This window comes from Silurus meridionalis, chromosome 9 (assembly GCF_014805685.1).
Source record: "Silurus meridionalis isolate SWU-2019-XX chromosome 9, ASM1480568v1, whole genome shotgun sequence".
Lineage (NCBI taxonomy): Eukaryota > Metazoa > Chordata > Actinopteri > Siluriformes > Siluridae > Silurus > Silurus meridionalis.
This window is the reverse complement of record NC_060892.1, coordinates 12,204,179-12,218,670: the sequence shown is the minus strand read 5'-3', so window position 1 is coordinate 12,218,670 and position 14,492 is coordinate 12,204,179. Positions and strand designations below refer to the sequence as shown.

The 14,492-nt window shown below is 37.4% G+C and overlaps 1 protein-coding gene across 6 annotated transcripts in view; it reads left to right on the top strand.

Moving 5' to 3' along the window:
- tead1b (TEA domain family member 1b) overlaps positions 1–14,492 on the top strand; it is a 67,953-nt gene extending 53,461 nt beyond the window's left edge. For 5 of the 6 annotated variants that reach the window (XM_046856802.1, XM_046856800.1, XM_046856804.1 and 2 more), the window contains 8 exons: positions 1,803–1,937; positions 2,208–2,254; positions 3,597–3,658; positions 3,751–3,875; positions 5,918–6,091; positions 8,346–8,486; positions 8,711–8,863; positions 10,639–14,492. In XM_046856802.1, the coding sequence (XP_046712758.1) occupies positions 1,803–1,937; positions 2,208–2,254; positions 3,597–3,658; positions 3,751–3,875; positions 5,918–6,091; positions 8,346–8,486; positions 8,711–8,863; positions 10,639–10,752 (951 nt within the window). In that variant the 3' untranslated portion in view covers positions 10,753–14,492. The remainder of the gene's footprint in view (positions 1–1,802; positions 1,938–2,207; positions 2,255–3,596; positions 3,659–3,750; positions 3,876–5,917; positions 6,092–8,345; positions 8,487–8,710; positions 8,864–10,638) is intronic. The other variant, XM_046856801.1, reaches the window with a different exon arrangement.

The window sequence follows — 14,492 nt, the reverse complement described above, 5'->3', positions numbered from 1 at the left end:
CCACAGTTATTATCTGCTAGCTCTTTGTGCTTTTTCAACATTTCACATACCAATGTTGTTGTCTTTTTTTTTTTATTGTTGTTGTGCCCCCCCCTTCCCAACTTTATTAAGACCACGTTGGTGTAAAGAAGGATGTCTTTTGTAGGTTTTTTACACTCGCAGGTCCACGCCTGGCTCTTGGAGCTTGTTAATTAACCTTTGCCACAGTGCTGTGTGCAAAATTGTAAACGTGCCTTGAATCGAACACAAACCTGAATGTCTGTGTGCAGAGTTAGCCTTTAGCCTCATCAGGAAGATTAAAGCTGGAATTAATGAGTCAGTATATAAAAGAGAAAGACTCTTAACCACGGTGTCCTCTATGCCTACATTCACCATTGGCTGTGTGTTGTTCACTTTATTTGGCAGCCTTGATGGTACAATGTAGAGGAAAAATGTAGCACAGCGGAGGTTATTAAGGTTATTATTGCTTACTTTTTACTTTGTTAAATACATTTGATTTGTCAGAGATGGATGCTAACGTACAGATTAATATAACTGATCAGCCATTACATTAAAATCACTGAGCGGTAAAATTAATATTGTTAATTATCTTGTTAAAAGATACCAGGCAAGGGGTGGGATATGTTAGGCAGTAGGAAATAGTCAGTTCTCAAAGTTTGTGTTGGAAGAAGGAAAAATGTGCCCATTTGAGTGACTTTGACAAGGGCCAACTTGTGATGAATAGCTGACTAGGTCAGAGCATCTACAAAACGGGAGGTCTTGTGGGGTGTATAAAGTATACATGATTATTACCTACCAATCATGGTTCAAGTTTTTGAAATTGGTGACCCCATTACAGGATCATGGGTGCCCAAAGTGAGGGGAGCAAAGGCTAACCCATTTGGTTTCAATTATCAAAAAATAATAGCTTAAAATGGTGTCTATGATAGAAATGTGTTCGAATACACAACACCTCTCAGCTTACTATGATGCAGTGTAGTTGTTGGCCAGAGTGCAGATGCTGACCCCTGTCCACCACCAGGGGTAACCCATTTACATCATGTGAGAATTTCCTTGTGTGTGCGCATTACTTGGGGAAGAGAAGCAACCAGGACCTTGCGTTCTGGGAAGAGGAGCAACCAGGACCCCGCGTTCTTCCGTTCATGTGTATGTTACTTTGACACATATACCTAAACATTGCTGTATACCAAGTCCACTCCTTCACGCCAACAGTATTCTATAATGACAGTGGCCTACTTCAGCAGTATAATGCTCAGGAATGGCGAGGAAAATGAGTTCAAGGTGTTTTAATAGAATTCACCAAATTACCACATCCCCTGTGGTATGTACTAGCCAAGCAAGTTTGATCCATGAAGGCCCCAGCTTGCTGTTTACTTGACTGATAGCATACTTTCAAGAGGTCTTGTGCAGTCGATGCCAAAACTGGTCAGAGCTATTTGGCAGAACAATTGGGATGTACATGATTTTATGCAGATGGTTTTAATATTATGGCTGATCTTGGTATGTTTGTAAAGATATTCTACTTGTCCTGTTTGGCTAATGAATGTGAGTTTAATTGTATGAAAGACATTCTTCTCAGTGCACATCAGATGCACAATCAGTTCCTTCTATTAATCGCCGAGTTCGTTTCCGGTGCAGATTCTTTCCCAAATGCTTTCATGGCCATGGACCGATGCACTTTATAGCTCTTTTGCTTGTCTGGCTTTGTCTTCGCATCGTTCAATGCCGTGCACGTCTTTCTTTTTTACTGCTGGACTATTTTTGTTACCATCCTCTTTGAATCCTAAAAACTTTTTATACAGGATCAGACCGTGAAGGACAAAGCCCTCCAGAGCATGGCGTCCATGTCCTCAGCACAGATAGTCTCTGCCACAGCTATCCACAACAAGCTAGGCTTGCCAGGCATCCCTCGACCTGCCTTCCCTGGAGCGGCTGGGGTAAGAACGCCCAATCCCATTACACACAAACATACGCACATGTGCACACACACACACACTCAGCATGCCCACATCTACTGCACGCATCCACATCTGATAAGGACACCACTGCCTTAGTCCAGATAACAGACCAGCATGGCACATAGTACACCGGGGTTTACAGGAAGTGGGCTAACAATCAGATCCTCAGAGTATCAAAGTCCTGCACAAAGTGTGTGTCAGTGCGGATAGGCTTTGCTTTGTTGTCTATTTATGTATCTAATTCTCTAGTTTTGGCAGGGCATGATATCCACGGGACAGCCCGGATCCTCACAAGAGTAAGTATATCTGCATTTGTTCTTTCTCCTCTTTTTCATTGTTTCTTGTCTAGGACCCTTTTACCTCTCTATCTCTACTTAAAGCAGAGTACCGTTTTTATTATTGAGATTGAGATTAATATCAGCTCATTTATGCCAAAAGTTAACATCCCATATCCAACATAATAAAGATGTGGCAATATTTATAGTTTAGTCATTGCATGAATAATTCTTTAGACCCCTTGCTGTGCTGCTACAAGAGCTACTGAAAAAACTCACTTTTCTGCATTCACAGCAGTCAGAGAAAATATTAATAGAATTCACTTGTCTGAAGTTAGTTCAGTGAAGGGAAAATGATGCAGGACGTAAAAGTTGAGAGAGCATATCATTGTCTCGAATATCACAATTTAAAATACTGATCTTAAATTTGCTTATATGGTGCATCTCCCTAGTCTATTTTAATGTTAACATTATATTCGATATTCCTGCATTAAAACATGAACTGATTGATTTAACCTCTAAATACACTGAAAATTTTAGCTCTAATCTGGTTTGCTGTAAAAGCCAAGCTTGGCATGAGTTCTGGCAACATGAGATGAGGTAAATCTATACCAAGCACAAAGCAAGTGTCAACCAAACCGCCTCAAAGCATGCTTACATGGTTATCTGAAATATTAAGATGGACAGTAGGAAGGGTGGTGGTAATCATTTTAAACACAAGGCCCGCAGGAAAAATCTGGACGCAGTCTTTGTGAACTTAAAACAACCCATAGTACACAGTACTGCTATGTGCTAGCTAGAGCATAGTGCTGCTCAACTTTTAAATCACACTCTAAAATCACTTGTCTAAATCTATTTAGAAGTAGTTTGTGGATTGTGCTCATAGTGGAACAACCAGAAATTTATTTCAGACAAGATACATAAACATAAAAATAAGACCATGGTTGTTTATTGTGTCTTTACCATTAAAGCACAACATGCTTGTGTATTTGAAAAGGATATTGGACAGCAGTACCAAATTTCTTATTTATCTTATTCATTTGGTCTAATCTAACTTGTGTTTTCAGATTATTGTTTCCTGGATTCTATTTACTTTGGACAAAATACATTTATTCAAAATGAAATTTGATTTGTGTCAATGTCACGAAGCCTGTATCAGGATATGTTTTGTATTATGGCTTTCGTGCATCATCTCAAATCTGGTGAAAGTGGTTTCTTTCGCCTTGTGAGGATTTGCAGGTAAACCTTGATCGGTGAATTCACAAATCTCGTGAGGCAGCAAAAAACAAGAAAACGAGACTCTTGACCCCTTACCGAAAAAGCTAGATTCTGTGTTTTGACCCTTGCTTTTCCTCTGTTTTAGCATCAAGCCGTTTGCTCCGCAGGCCTACCCCATCCAGCCCACTGTCACAACAGCAATTTCAAGTATGTTATATTTCGTATCAGTTTTTCATTCGGTTGGGTCATTCCGTGAGCACAGTATCTAAATGTTCTTTTCTATATGTGTGTTTGAGTAGGTTACGAGTCTACAGCAGCACCAGCACCTACAGTACCAGCGTGGCAGGGACGCTCCATCGGCACCAGCAAACTTAGGCTGGTCGAATTCTCAGCTTTTCTGGAACAGCAGAGGGAGCCGGACTCGGTGAGTAATAGCATTCAAGGACAGTTCTTCTGAAGGGCTTCTGAGGATTCAATGTCTAGAACACTGACACAATAGAATTTTATACAGTGGCTGCCAGATGCAACCCTCGACGAAATTGCCACAACAACAAACAAAAATGAAATGCAGGACAAAAACCTTTGCCAACACAAAACACAATCCAACAGAAGGTATATCTGACAACACATGACAAAAGGTGCCCACATGAAATGTGGGAATGTGTTTATTGTTGTGGAATTTGCAGAATGAAATACATTCGATCAAAAGTATTCGACACTCACACTTAAGACTTATTTATGCTGTTATAACTAGAGGTCAACTGATTGATCAGCTGCCCGATCGGGACGATTTTTGTCATTTTTAATTATCCGGCATCAACCGATTTTGCTGCAAATTAGGCCAAGTACTAGGCAGGTGCATCTGACTCACCCAAACTGTGCGCGTACGTTCTGCGTGTTCGTGAAAAACATGTATTTCCCATACCAGCAGGTGGCAGTAGTCTGTATTCCGCATCTATACAGGGAAACCGGAAAGGCTAGAACTGTGAAATAAAAACCTGCCGCATTACTAACGGATTCGTGTAGCTTTTTTATCCAACCATGTTTGCTAAGTTGCAAAGACAAGAGCAAGAATGACAACAAACGTGTTTAGTTTTTTATTTAAAAAATTTTCTCTCTCGTGTGCTAATTCGCTAAGCTAAATAGCTAATCGGAGTTCTCTTTCTTGCCGACGAACTACGCCGCTGATTCCACATGCAGAAGCGGGCGAAAAACAGCTGACGCTGTCCAACTAGAGCCAACCGACGCTCAAAAACCACCGACATTCCCCAACGGCCGACCGTCAGCTTGGTGTGTCCCGGGCTTTACGTTCTTATCATTCGTTTTGAATCTTGTCTTAGATATTTAATTGGTTAAATAGTATGCTACTTTTGGAGAGAGAATGAGAATAACTATATAGTTTGTGAGATGTAGTTCAGGTTACACATTAGGCACTGGTACCAAAACCTGGTAACAAGGTTGCACTGATTGGAGAGGTTTGTGTTGTTCATGAAATGTTTAAGCAATTTTCTGTATTATGTCTTATTTACTAACTATTTGTTTTTATGAGATGAAGGTGAAAAAAATAAATTTGGCCAAACATATTAGCCAAAAAAAAAAAAAGCAGCATCATATATGGACTTTTGGCTGGTTTGATTCTAAATATATCGATCAGACAGAAAAACCAATATCGGTCGACCTCTATTTATAACTGTCACACTTTAAGGAAGGGTTTCCACTAAATCTTGCCACACGGCTGTGGATTTGGGCTAAAACAGTTACGAGAACTTGGTACAAGGTCAAGGTGCAGTCAGTGTTCATCCCAAAGGTGTTTAGTGGGGTTGAGGTTCATCTGAGATGTGTTTCTGAGATGAACTCTTCTCGCCTGCCCTGCCCATGTGACCTTTAGAAGTATGTACGGAGGGATGAGTAAATCCGCATTGAATTTCTTAGTGTGTAGGAATATAAAGAAAAATTCTTATACTGAATAAACATCCAGTAAATATACTTAGTTCCTGAGTATACACGATATGGATGTTGCACGTTTTATTGATTGCTGGTAATTTGCTGAAACAATTCATGCAAACATTCATGCAACCGACACACAACACTATCTTTGAGGCTGGGTGTGGGGTGTGTATTTCAGCCAGAAGGTGAAAGACAAGGCCAGAGAGAAAGGCCAAACTCATTTCAAACCCCTCAAAATGCCGACCCTGAGCAGGAGCAGAGCATTTTTTATGATTTCTGCGACTGCAGTGATCCATCTCAGTTTGTCTGCATTCTCCAGACGGTTTTGTTTCACTATCGATAACAGATGCCATTGCTTATTAGTCAGACCTTTCAGCAATTACGAGTTGGTATGAAGGCTTTAGGTGCACAAACAGTTTTTTTTTTTTTTTTTTTTTTAAGGAAACGTGGATGTTTTTAGGCTTTTTTTATATTCAGATTTAATAATCAATATAAGTTATCTTTGTTTTTTTTTTTCAGTACAATAAGCACCTTTTTGTACACATCGGTCAGACAAATCACTCCTACAGCGATGCCCTGCTGGAGTCGGTGGACATTCGTCAAATTTATGACAAATTCCCGGAGAAGAAAGGAGGGCTGAAGGAGCTTTTTGGAAAAGGTCCTCAGAATTCCTTTTTCCTCATAAAGTTCTGGGTAAGTGGACTGGAGCTGAAACAGAATTGTATCTCCTGTATATTTATGCCGGTTTGGTTAGTTTTTTTTAATCGGTTATGTGATACAACACAAATTATACATACGACTTGGTGATAGATTAAGAATTCCCCTTGGGTTAAATTTAGTGATGTAGCTATCTAGTAAATTATGATTTTATTTGAATGAATCGTTCAAGTTCACTTCCATCTGCTGACATACTTTTCATTCACCTAAATTCCACCCATATACCACAATTGCTTTAGCAGGTGTGAAGTAGTCTGAAATTGGTTGGAACTATTGAAAATATATGCATGACATACTACCACTGTAACTGGTATCACTATTTTGTGAAGAAAAATTATTGAACTGAGACTTTTTTACAGGCAAGTCATTAAGAACAGGTTCTTATTTACAATTGTCAGTCTTGCCTTTTCATTCAATCGATTATTGACAAAAAAATAAAAAATATTTATATATATTGAAAGGTGAACAATAAAGAATCTTAACTCACTGATATCGGCTTAGTGAATATATGAATCTTGTCCATTCAATTAACTCGCCTTTCGACAAGAAGGAACAGTCCATTTTGAAAGATGTAGCACTAAAACGAGACTTGTTTGTGTTTTTGGTTCAGTAAATAAATCTGTGAACAAGTAAACGAAGTCAAAAGAATCAAGTCACTGGCATGAGTCAAAAATGACCACAGCGATACAACAAGATGCCAGAACAGCTTAAATGAATCATGGCATTGATTCTACAAGTCTGTAAAGCTGTACATGAGCGATGAACAGCATCATTCCAAAAGATATTCTCACTGGTGATGATGATAGAGATGTTTATTACATTCATCAAAAATTTCTCATAAGCGATCAGCTGGGATTAGACCTAATAACTGTGAAGGTCAAAGCATGCGATTTGCATCATTTGCATCCATTGACATGTCATGTTCTTGAGGGCAGGGTCATCCTGGAAGCATGTTGTAGTGATTTGCTTATACGCTGCATATATACAGTCTGCGAAATCTACTTGTTAAGCAGAGTGTGTATTATTCACTCTTTGTACATTCACGCATTGTTCCGTGTCCTTGCAGAATTTTTGAACTCGTGCCCAGTCCTGCTTGAATACAACAGCCCACTTCAGTCTGGGCTTGCATATGCTCCGGACCATTTGGCTGCTATATTTGGCATGGCGTAAGCAGGAAAAGTGCCAGATCAAAGCATTCGCTAATTTAGTGTAATATTTCAAAACAATCAGGAGGGGCCCGGCTTGCAGCTCTAATAGCTGTTTTAAACGTTGTGCATGTTTTACCCAAAACCAAATGCTAACCTAGTGGCAATCGTTAAAGTGGGCTGTGTCGTCGGTGAACACGAGCCTGCTCAAATACCGTTTGAAGTGACGAGCGGATCTGAATTTCAAACGAAACCCCGAATCTGCACAATAATACCTCTCTGGTATATTATGTGAAAATCTAATGTGGCTGCCTTAATGAAGGAAGAACATGCCGGAGAGGAATATTTGTGTTTTGTTATTCTTTGTCCCCTCTTATTAATTTCTATAATGACCATCAGGTCCTAATGAAAGAGAACAGTCCATTGAGAGCTTTTTTTTTTCCACCTCACAAGAATAAAATAGCTTTTAAGTAACGTTCCATTTAATATATTTTTTTTTTATCATCGGCTTTTGAAAGGCCACACTGATAAGGCGCTATTTAACTGGCAGCTTGTTAGTTCACTGCAATGGCGAACATGAATAGTGGTTTCTAAGACAGATGTAAGGGATACAAATTTCAGTGTGATACTTCCCTATTTCATTCCTTAATGCACTTCCAACAGTTCAGGGTTATGACAGTCTTTACAATAAGGCTGTATTACACATTATGCCCACTAGATGGTAGCTGACACTACATTTTAGTGTATCTTGTGAATGTTTATTTATGTATTTATATGTTTCTTATGTATTTGTTTTTTATATATATATATATATATATATATGTGTGTGTGTGTGTGTGTGTGTGTGTGTGTGTGTGTGTGTGTGTGTGTGTGTGTGTGTGTGTGTATATATATATATATATATATATATATATATATATATATACACACACACACACATATATATATATATATATATATATATATATATATATATATATATATATATATATATATATATATATATATATATAAAATTACATTTTATTAATTGATATTCATTGTATTATCGCTACAACATTGCTGATGCTTCTGGCTCTTCTCAGGCTGACTTAAACTGCAACGTTCAGGAAGAAACTGGGGCATTTTATGGCGTCACCAGTCAGTATGAGAGTCCGGAGAACATGACCATCACCTGCTCCACTAAAGTCTGCTCATTTGGCAAGCAGGTGGTGGAGAAAGTGGAGGTAGAATTTTTACACAAATGCACTTTCACTTATAGTTAAGGATTAATGGTGGAATTATTATTATTTTAATTTAGTTTAAAAAGCTTATTAGTAGTAGTATTAAAATGTGCCTAATAAAATATGTATGCAACAATTCTAAAATTACTTTTTTATATGTAACATAATTTTACTATAATAAGCATAATGATTAGAAATAATAATTATTATTTTGTGTTCCTGTCTAGACGGAATATGCTCGTTTTGAGAACGGCCGCTTTGTGTATCGGATAAGCCGCTCTCCCATGTGTGAATACATGATTAACTTCATCCACAAGCTCAAACACCTGCCTGAGAAGTACATGATGAACAGTGTACTGGAGAACTTCACAATCCTATTGGTGAGTCATTGGGTCATTTTTTTTTTTTTCTTAAAAAGCCATTCCTCTTCCATGCAGCTGCACTTTCTGGATCTTTGATGAGTTCTCCTGCATCATTTCCTCTCTCTGTAGTCCTTATATGTGCATACTTGTTCTCTTCCATGTCTGTAGAATGGATCTACCGGACATTGTGCAATGTGTCTTGTATGTGGTAATTTTAAAGTCAAGTCATTTCCCACCTTGGGGCATGAAGTAGACAAAAAAAGCTATTTTAATTTTGCTTTTACAGTTCAAGGCCTACTGCTTCTGTTCTGTGGTTAGAAAACTTCATGTAACATTTTGTTCTAGTACTAAAGCGTGTAATGTCATTGTTCACAGTGTCAGTGGCCATGTTTATATGGCATCACTCTGTAAAAGGAAATGATAGACCACACAGGTAGAATTGAAATTTCAAGCCAAGGGTGTGTTTACAGTCACTTTTGCTAGTTATAGCTGGCATGCCTGGAATGCAGAATTCATTCAAGATGGCAGATAGGGTTCAAAACATTTTCTTTAAAACAACAAATACCAAATCAATGTAATTACCTCAAGATTTAGTAACTAATAGGGGACAGAGGTGTAATAATAAACCGTTGTCACAGTTTGATGATGCTGGCTTCACATTTTTATTTCAAATTGATTTAATTTTCATTTGTGAATCATAAGCAACACAAAACTGTGCATTTTTGCCTGTATACAACTCCACATGTATCTAAAAACAAAGGGTTATTATTGTAAATAAAATGTACTACAGGTTCACTGTATGTCAAAATATATAATGGAATAAAAAAATTTGTTAAAAAAAATGGGAAATGTGTTTAAAACTAGCGCATTCATTTAGTGCTGCTGCTATCGATTATTTTAGTAATCAAATATTCAAACGATTATTCCATTAATCATGTAATCAGATAAGTACTTTTTCTTTATTAAAGAGCAATACTAAATAACAATAAAAATAAGACTGGTGTCTTAAAATGAACGTTGTTAGTTTTTTTTTTTCATATTTTTATCATGTAGGGTGTTTTCTTTGTTGTAGTTTAAAATAATCCCTAACTTTGGACACCTTTTGGCACTTTTTACCTTCTCCTCGTCCCTCGCTGTTTTCTCCACGTTCCTCCTTTTTTCTTCTTTGTCCTCTGTTTACCTGTCCAGCGTAGTTTAGCGGGTGGTGCGTCAGTAATAATGGTCCGTGGGAAACGCAGTGCTCCGTGTTTTTAGTTAAATGGACACAAGGAATCATTTCAGCCCTACACTCGTTATACTTTATGGGTTGTGCATTGTCAGACCTCTGGTGTTCAAACGGTGTGTAATTGTGTGAGATGTATATTATTAATAAATGGAATACTGAATCCATAAGGATGAATCACACATTCCCTTGGAACGCACAATTTATATTCTTTTATTCTATCATGATGCATCATTTTTACCCCAAATATCCAAGCATTAATAAACATTTTAACACATACCTTTAACTGTGGTAAAGATTTATTAAGTCAAAAAAAGACTCCTAAATGTTTTTCGTTTTATCCACTATATGCTTGCTACATATAGTGTGATATAATTAAGTTTTTTTTTTTTTTTGAAGACAAAAAAAAATAAAAAATTCTTGTGTGTTGGTGATGGAAAGCGAGTTCTCTGCTAGCACATCACATGACTCCTCACCTTCTCCTCGATTCTTTTCGATTCTGTTGATTTTAGTTGAAGAACAGCTTCGTTTAAGTGTCAGTCCCTCTGATTCTCTCACTCTCTCCCCACAGGTGGTCACAAACAGAGACACACAGGAGACCCTGCTGTGCATGGCGTGTGTGTTTGAGGTGTCGAACAGCGAGCACGGCGCTCAGCATCACATCTACAGACTGGTGAAAGAATGAAGCTCGTGCCAGCCAGCAGATCTGTCCTATAGACTCTTAACCTCAATAAAAAAAGAAAGAAAGAAAAAGTGGCAGTGCCTCTAGTTCAACACTCACCTGCAGCGATTCGAGCTCTCATCCGGGTGATGCTTATTGTTATTATATTTTTGGTTGTTTTCAGTCTTTATTAATGTATATGTGTTCGATGTTTTGACTGCAGCTGTGAATCACGGTACAGTTGTATTATGTTTTGATACAGGAAAGAAGCATTTTAAAGGAAGCCTAATCAACTTTTCTTAGTAGGTTTTGCGTGTGTGTGTGTGTGTGTGTGTGTGTGTGTGTGTGTGTGTGTGTGTGTGTGTGTGTGTGTGTGTGTGTGCGCACACGTACACAAAGCGGCAGTATCGGTAGACTTCGAGTTTGGCTCGAATTAGTTGAAATCTGGCCGAGAAAGACGTTTTTAGGTTTTAATCCTATTATATAATGTACACATTAAAAGCAGATTTAGACTTTAGGTTCATAAATAATACCGTCTATGAATGTGTACGTGTCTGTGTATAAATGTATATACCCACATACCTGTAGTCTTTCCAAAGATTAAAAAAAGTATTTCAGTTTGGAACATTTGGTTTATTATAGAGGAATAACTGTTGAGGTCATCAAAATAATAATAACAAATAATACAGTTACGGAATTTCGGCATCTGTAGCATTCAGGGAATTTAAAAGTCCAAGCCCTCGAAAAAATATCACGTCTCACCTGCAATAAAAAAAAATAACCTGTACTTTATCTACTATACAGCAAATAGTTTCTGCAAATGTTTGTGGTAATCACTAAGGGTGCTTTCACACGCATTACTCCGTTTGTTCGAATCCGAATTGGAGCAAATGTAATACATTTATTTGGTTTTCCTAATCAGTTTCATGTTCGCATAATTAAACGAATCAGACAAAGGGCTTAAAATGTATTGGTGGAAATATATTTTTCATTCATTGGACAGAAAAAAAAAGTTTCAACAAGTTTTGTAGAAATGTGTAGAACTCGAAGGGAAACAATCTGAATTATTATTATTTATTTATTTATTACTACAGGACAAAAAAATATATTTTCCAATTCAGACCACTGATATCTTGAATGTGTATCTGTTTAGAGATTAAAAATGAAATGTACTTGTTTATTCACAAAATCCATGTACATATAGTTAACATTGTAGAACAGCAACAGTTGACAAAATTAAATATTTAATTCTCACATGTAGAATTTATTTAAACAAAACAGGAAGCATCATTTAAAAGTGAAGTAGTGAATCAATAGCTTAAGTCTACAATATGTGTGCAAAAACATCCGAATTATGCAATGCAAACTGAACGTAGCCAAAATAACGAAACGCATAAACAAAATTTGCATTTTATTTACTCATTCACTTACTAAAATCAAACGACACTAGAGTTCACTTCGAAGCAGACCGAGACCACCAAGCTCAGATGACTTTCTTTTTTCCACACCAGATTACACCAGTGTTCTCTCCGGCTTAAAGAACCGCACCGAGAGCAAAAACGCACCAGGTTTCGATTTAAATGGATTAAACACTGCATGTGTGAAAGCACCCTAACAGCAAGAGAGCACTACATATAACACCAGAGGCGCGCTGATTGTCAAAATGTTCCGAGCACTTGGATTCTTTTGGGACATGCCTTATCAAGCGAACCTATTTTTATTTTTTTGTTCCGTTTTTCCTATGTTCGTTTACTCCTTTCACTTGATTTCGACGAGACACAATCATTCTATATACAGACATCAGGGAAGATTCTTTCAAAGCTTGTCCTTTAATCTCGTACCTGTTCCATTATAATGCGTTCTTATCCCGGTATACTCTGCTGCCTTTATCCCAAACACCAAGCCTCTGTGGCCTCCTAAAAAAAAAGCGAGCCTTAGCTACGGCTGTGAGAGATTTGTTTTTGTTTTTTGTTACTTTAAAAAAAACAAACAAAAAAAAGATGCCACTAAAACTGTGAGCTCTTTCCTAAGCTGGAAGACTTTTCACGTTCTCGTCCCATGTCATTCCATGGAAGTGTCCAGTCCCAGAGCTGCCAAAGCGTAACAAAGCACAGTGCCTTAACGGATGTCTATATTCACATGAGCTGAGCAAACACTAAGATCATCGTTTCATGGTCAAATGAGAAAAGACTAGCGTGGCTAGCATGCACGTCAGCTCGAACCACCACTACATCCTAGAAATCTAGTACAACACTACCAAACTAGCCATGCCTTTCTTATCAGAACAGACCAAAAAATGTATATCCCTGGAGGCACGATGAATCTCCTCCTCGTTTCCTGCACTGTAGCATACAAGTGCCTTTGGTTCATGTTTTTTTCCATCTTAGAAAAGACAAATCCTATTTTGCATGACTATAATCAGAACCAAATACATTGATGTAAAGTCAAATATTCACCACAATGCCTTGCTAAAAGTTTATAGTAGATGACAAGGGACGGTGATTAAATAGTAAAAGAAAATATAATGTATTGACTTTTAATCAGATATTATTAATTATTCTGTTGTAAAATTATTTTGAGACGCAGGTTTGTTTGTTTTTTTTTTCAATCCAGATGTTTTAAAAATTCTGATCTTAAGTATTGCTTGTTACTGTAAATTGGAAGCCCTTTGTGATATTTTTTTGTTTACTGGTGTTTTTATTTTTTATAAGAATGCATAACTGACATTTTACTTTGGGAGAATTTGTGAACACTAATTGAATTGGATTTTAAAATGTCCACGCTATTGGTTCAAATCTTTGGAAACCTTCAGCACAGCTTAACGGTATCCTTTAACACTATTCACGCCAATGTTTTCGCTCGTTTCTAATTGTCATATGGTTTTAATCGTTTGATTGCTCTCCGTGTTGTACTGCCTAATGTAAACTGTGGACTTTAACATGAAAATAACAGCAAATTATTTCAATTTCATTTCCCCATTTTATTTCTCTCTTCTGGTTCACGTTGTGTGAGATTTGTGTATGGACATTTTTCATGTATTACTGTTCTATGTGCACACAACAAATTTTATTTTATTTAAATTTTTTTTTTTTTGTGATGACGTCAGTATATTTGGAAGTCCCGTGTGGCCGTGATGCTGTTACTGCTCTGCTGCTGGCACCTCGGACCTTCTGTTCCATCCCAGCTGCCCCGCCTTTACTTCACCTGCGAGCTGAATACGATTGATCGTACGCTGAATTTTAGAAGGACATTTATTTTGATAGTAATGGACACTGAGCAGTCGCTTTCTAGAGGAATGATGACCGCACGTCAGCAGTCTAACTCTTTGTTTCCTGATTTGTATTTTTGTCTATGTGTAGGTACTGGTACCTCCTTTGTTCGTTACCATTTTTAAGAAGTTGGCTTTAAAGTGAACTATTCACTAGTTCAAAATAGTATCATTTAAAAAAGAAAACTATTGGGTTTGTGTGCAGAGATTTTTTTTGTAAAAAGGTGCTTTGTATAAAATTATATATTCTGGCTTTTCTTGGTACAAAGGCGTGAGATCTTTTAATATCATTAATGATGAAGCGTGCTGGAGCAAAGCTGAGAGAGGGAGAGAGGAGTCAGGGGAAAACCTGCTATGTGTATGTGTTCCTTACTGCATATGGTCTTGTCTTTGCTCTGTAACATTTTTGATGCCTTCTTGATAAAGTGGTAGATATTTTGTAGCTTTCTAGATACTTTGTATGTATACCATATTGAATAAAATAAATAAGCATAAA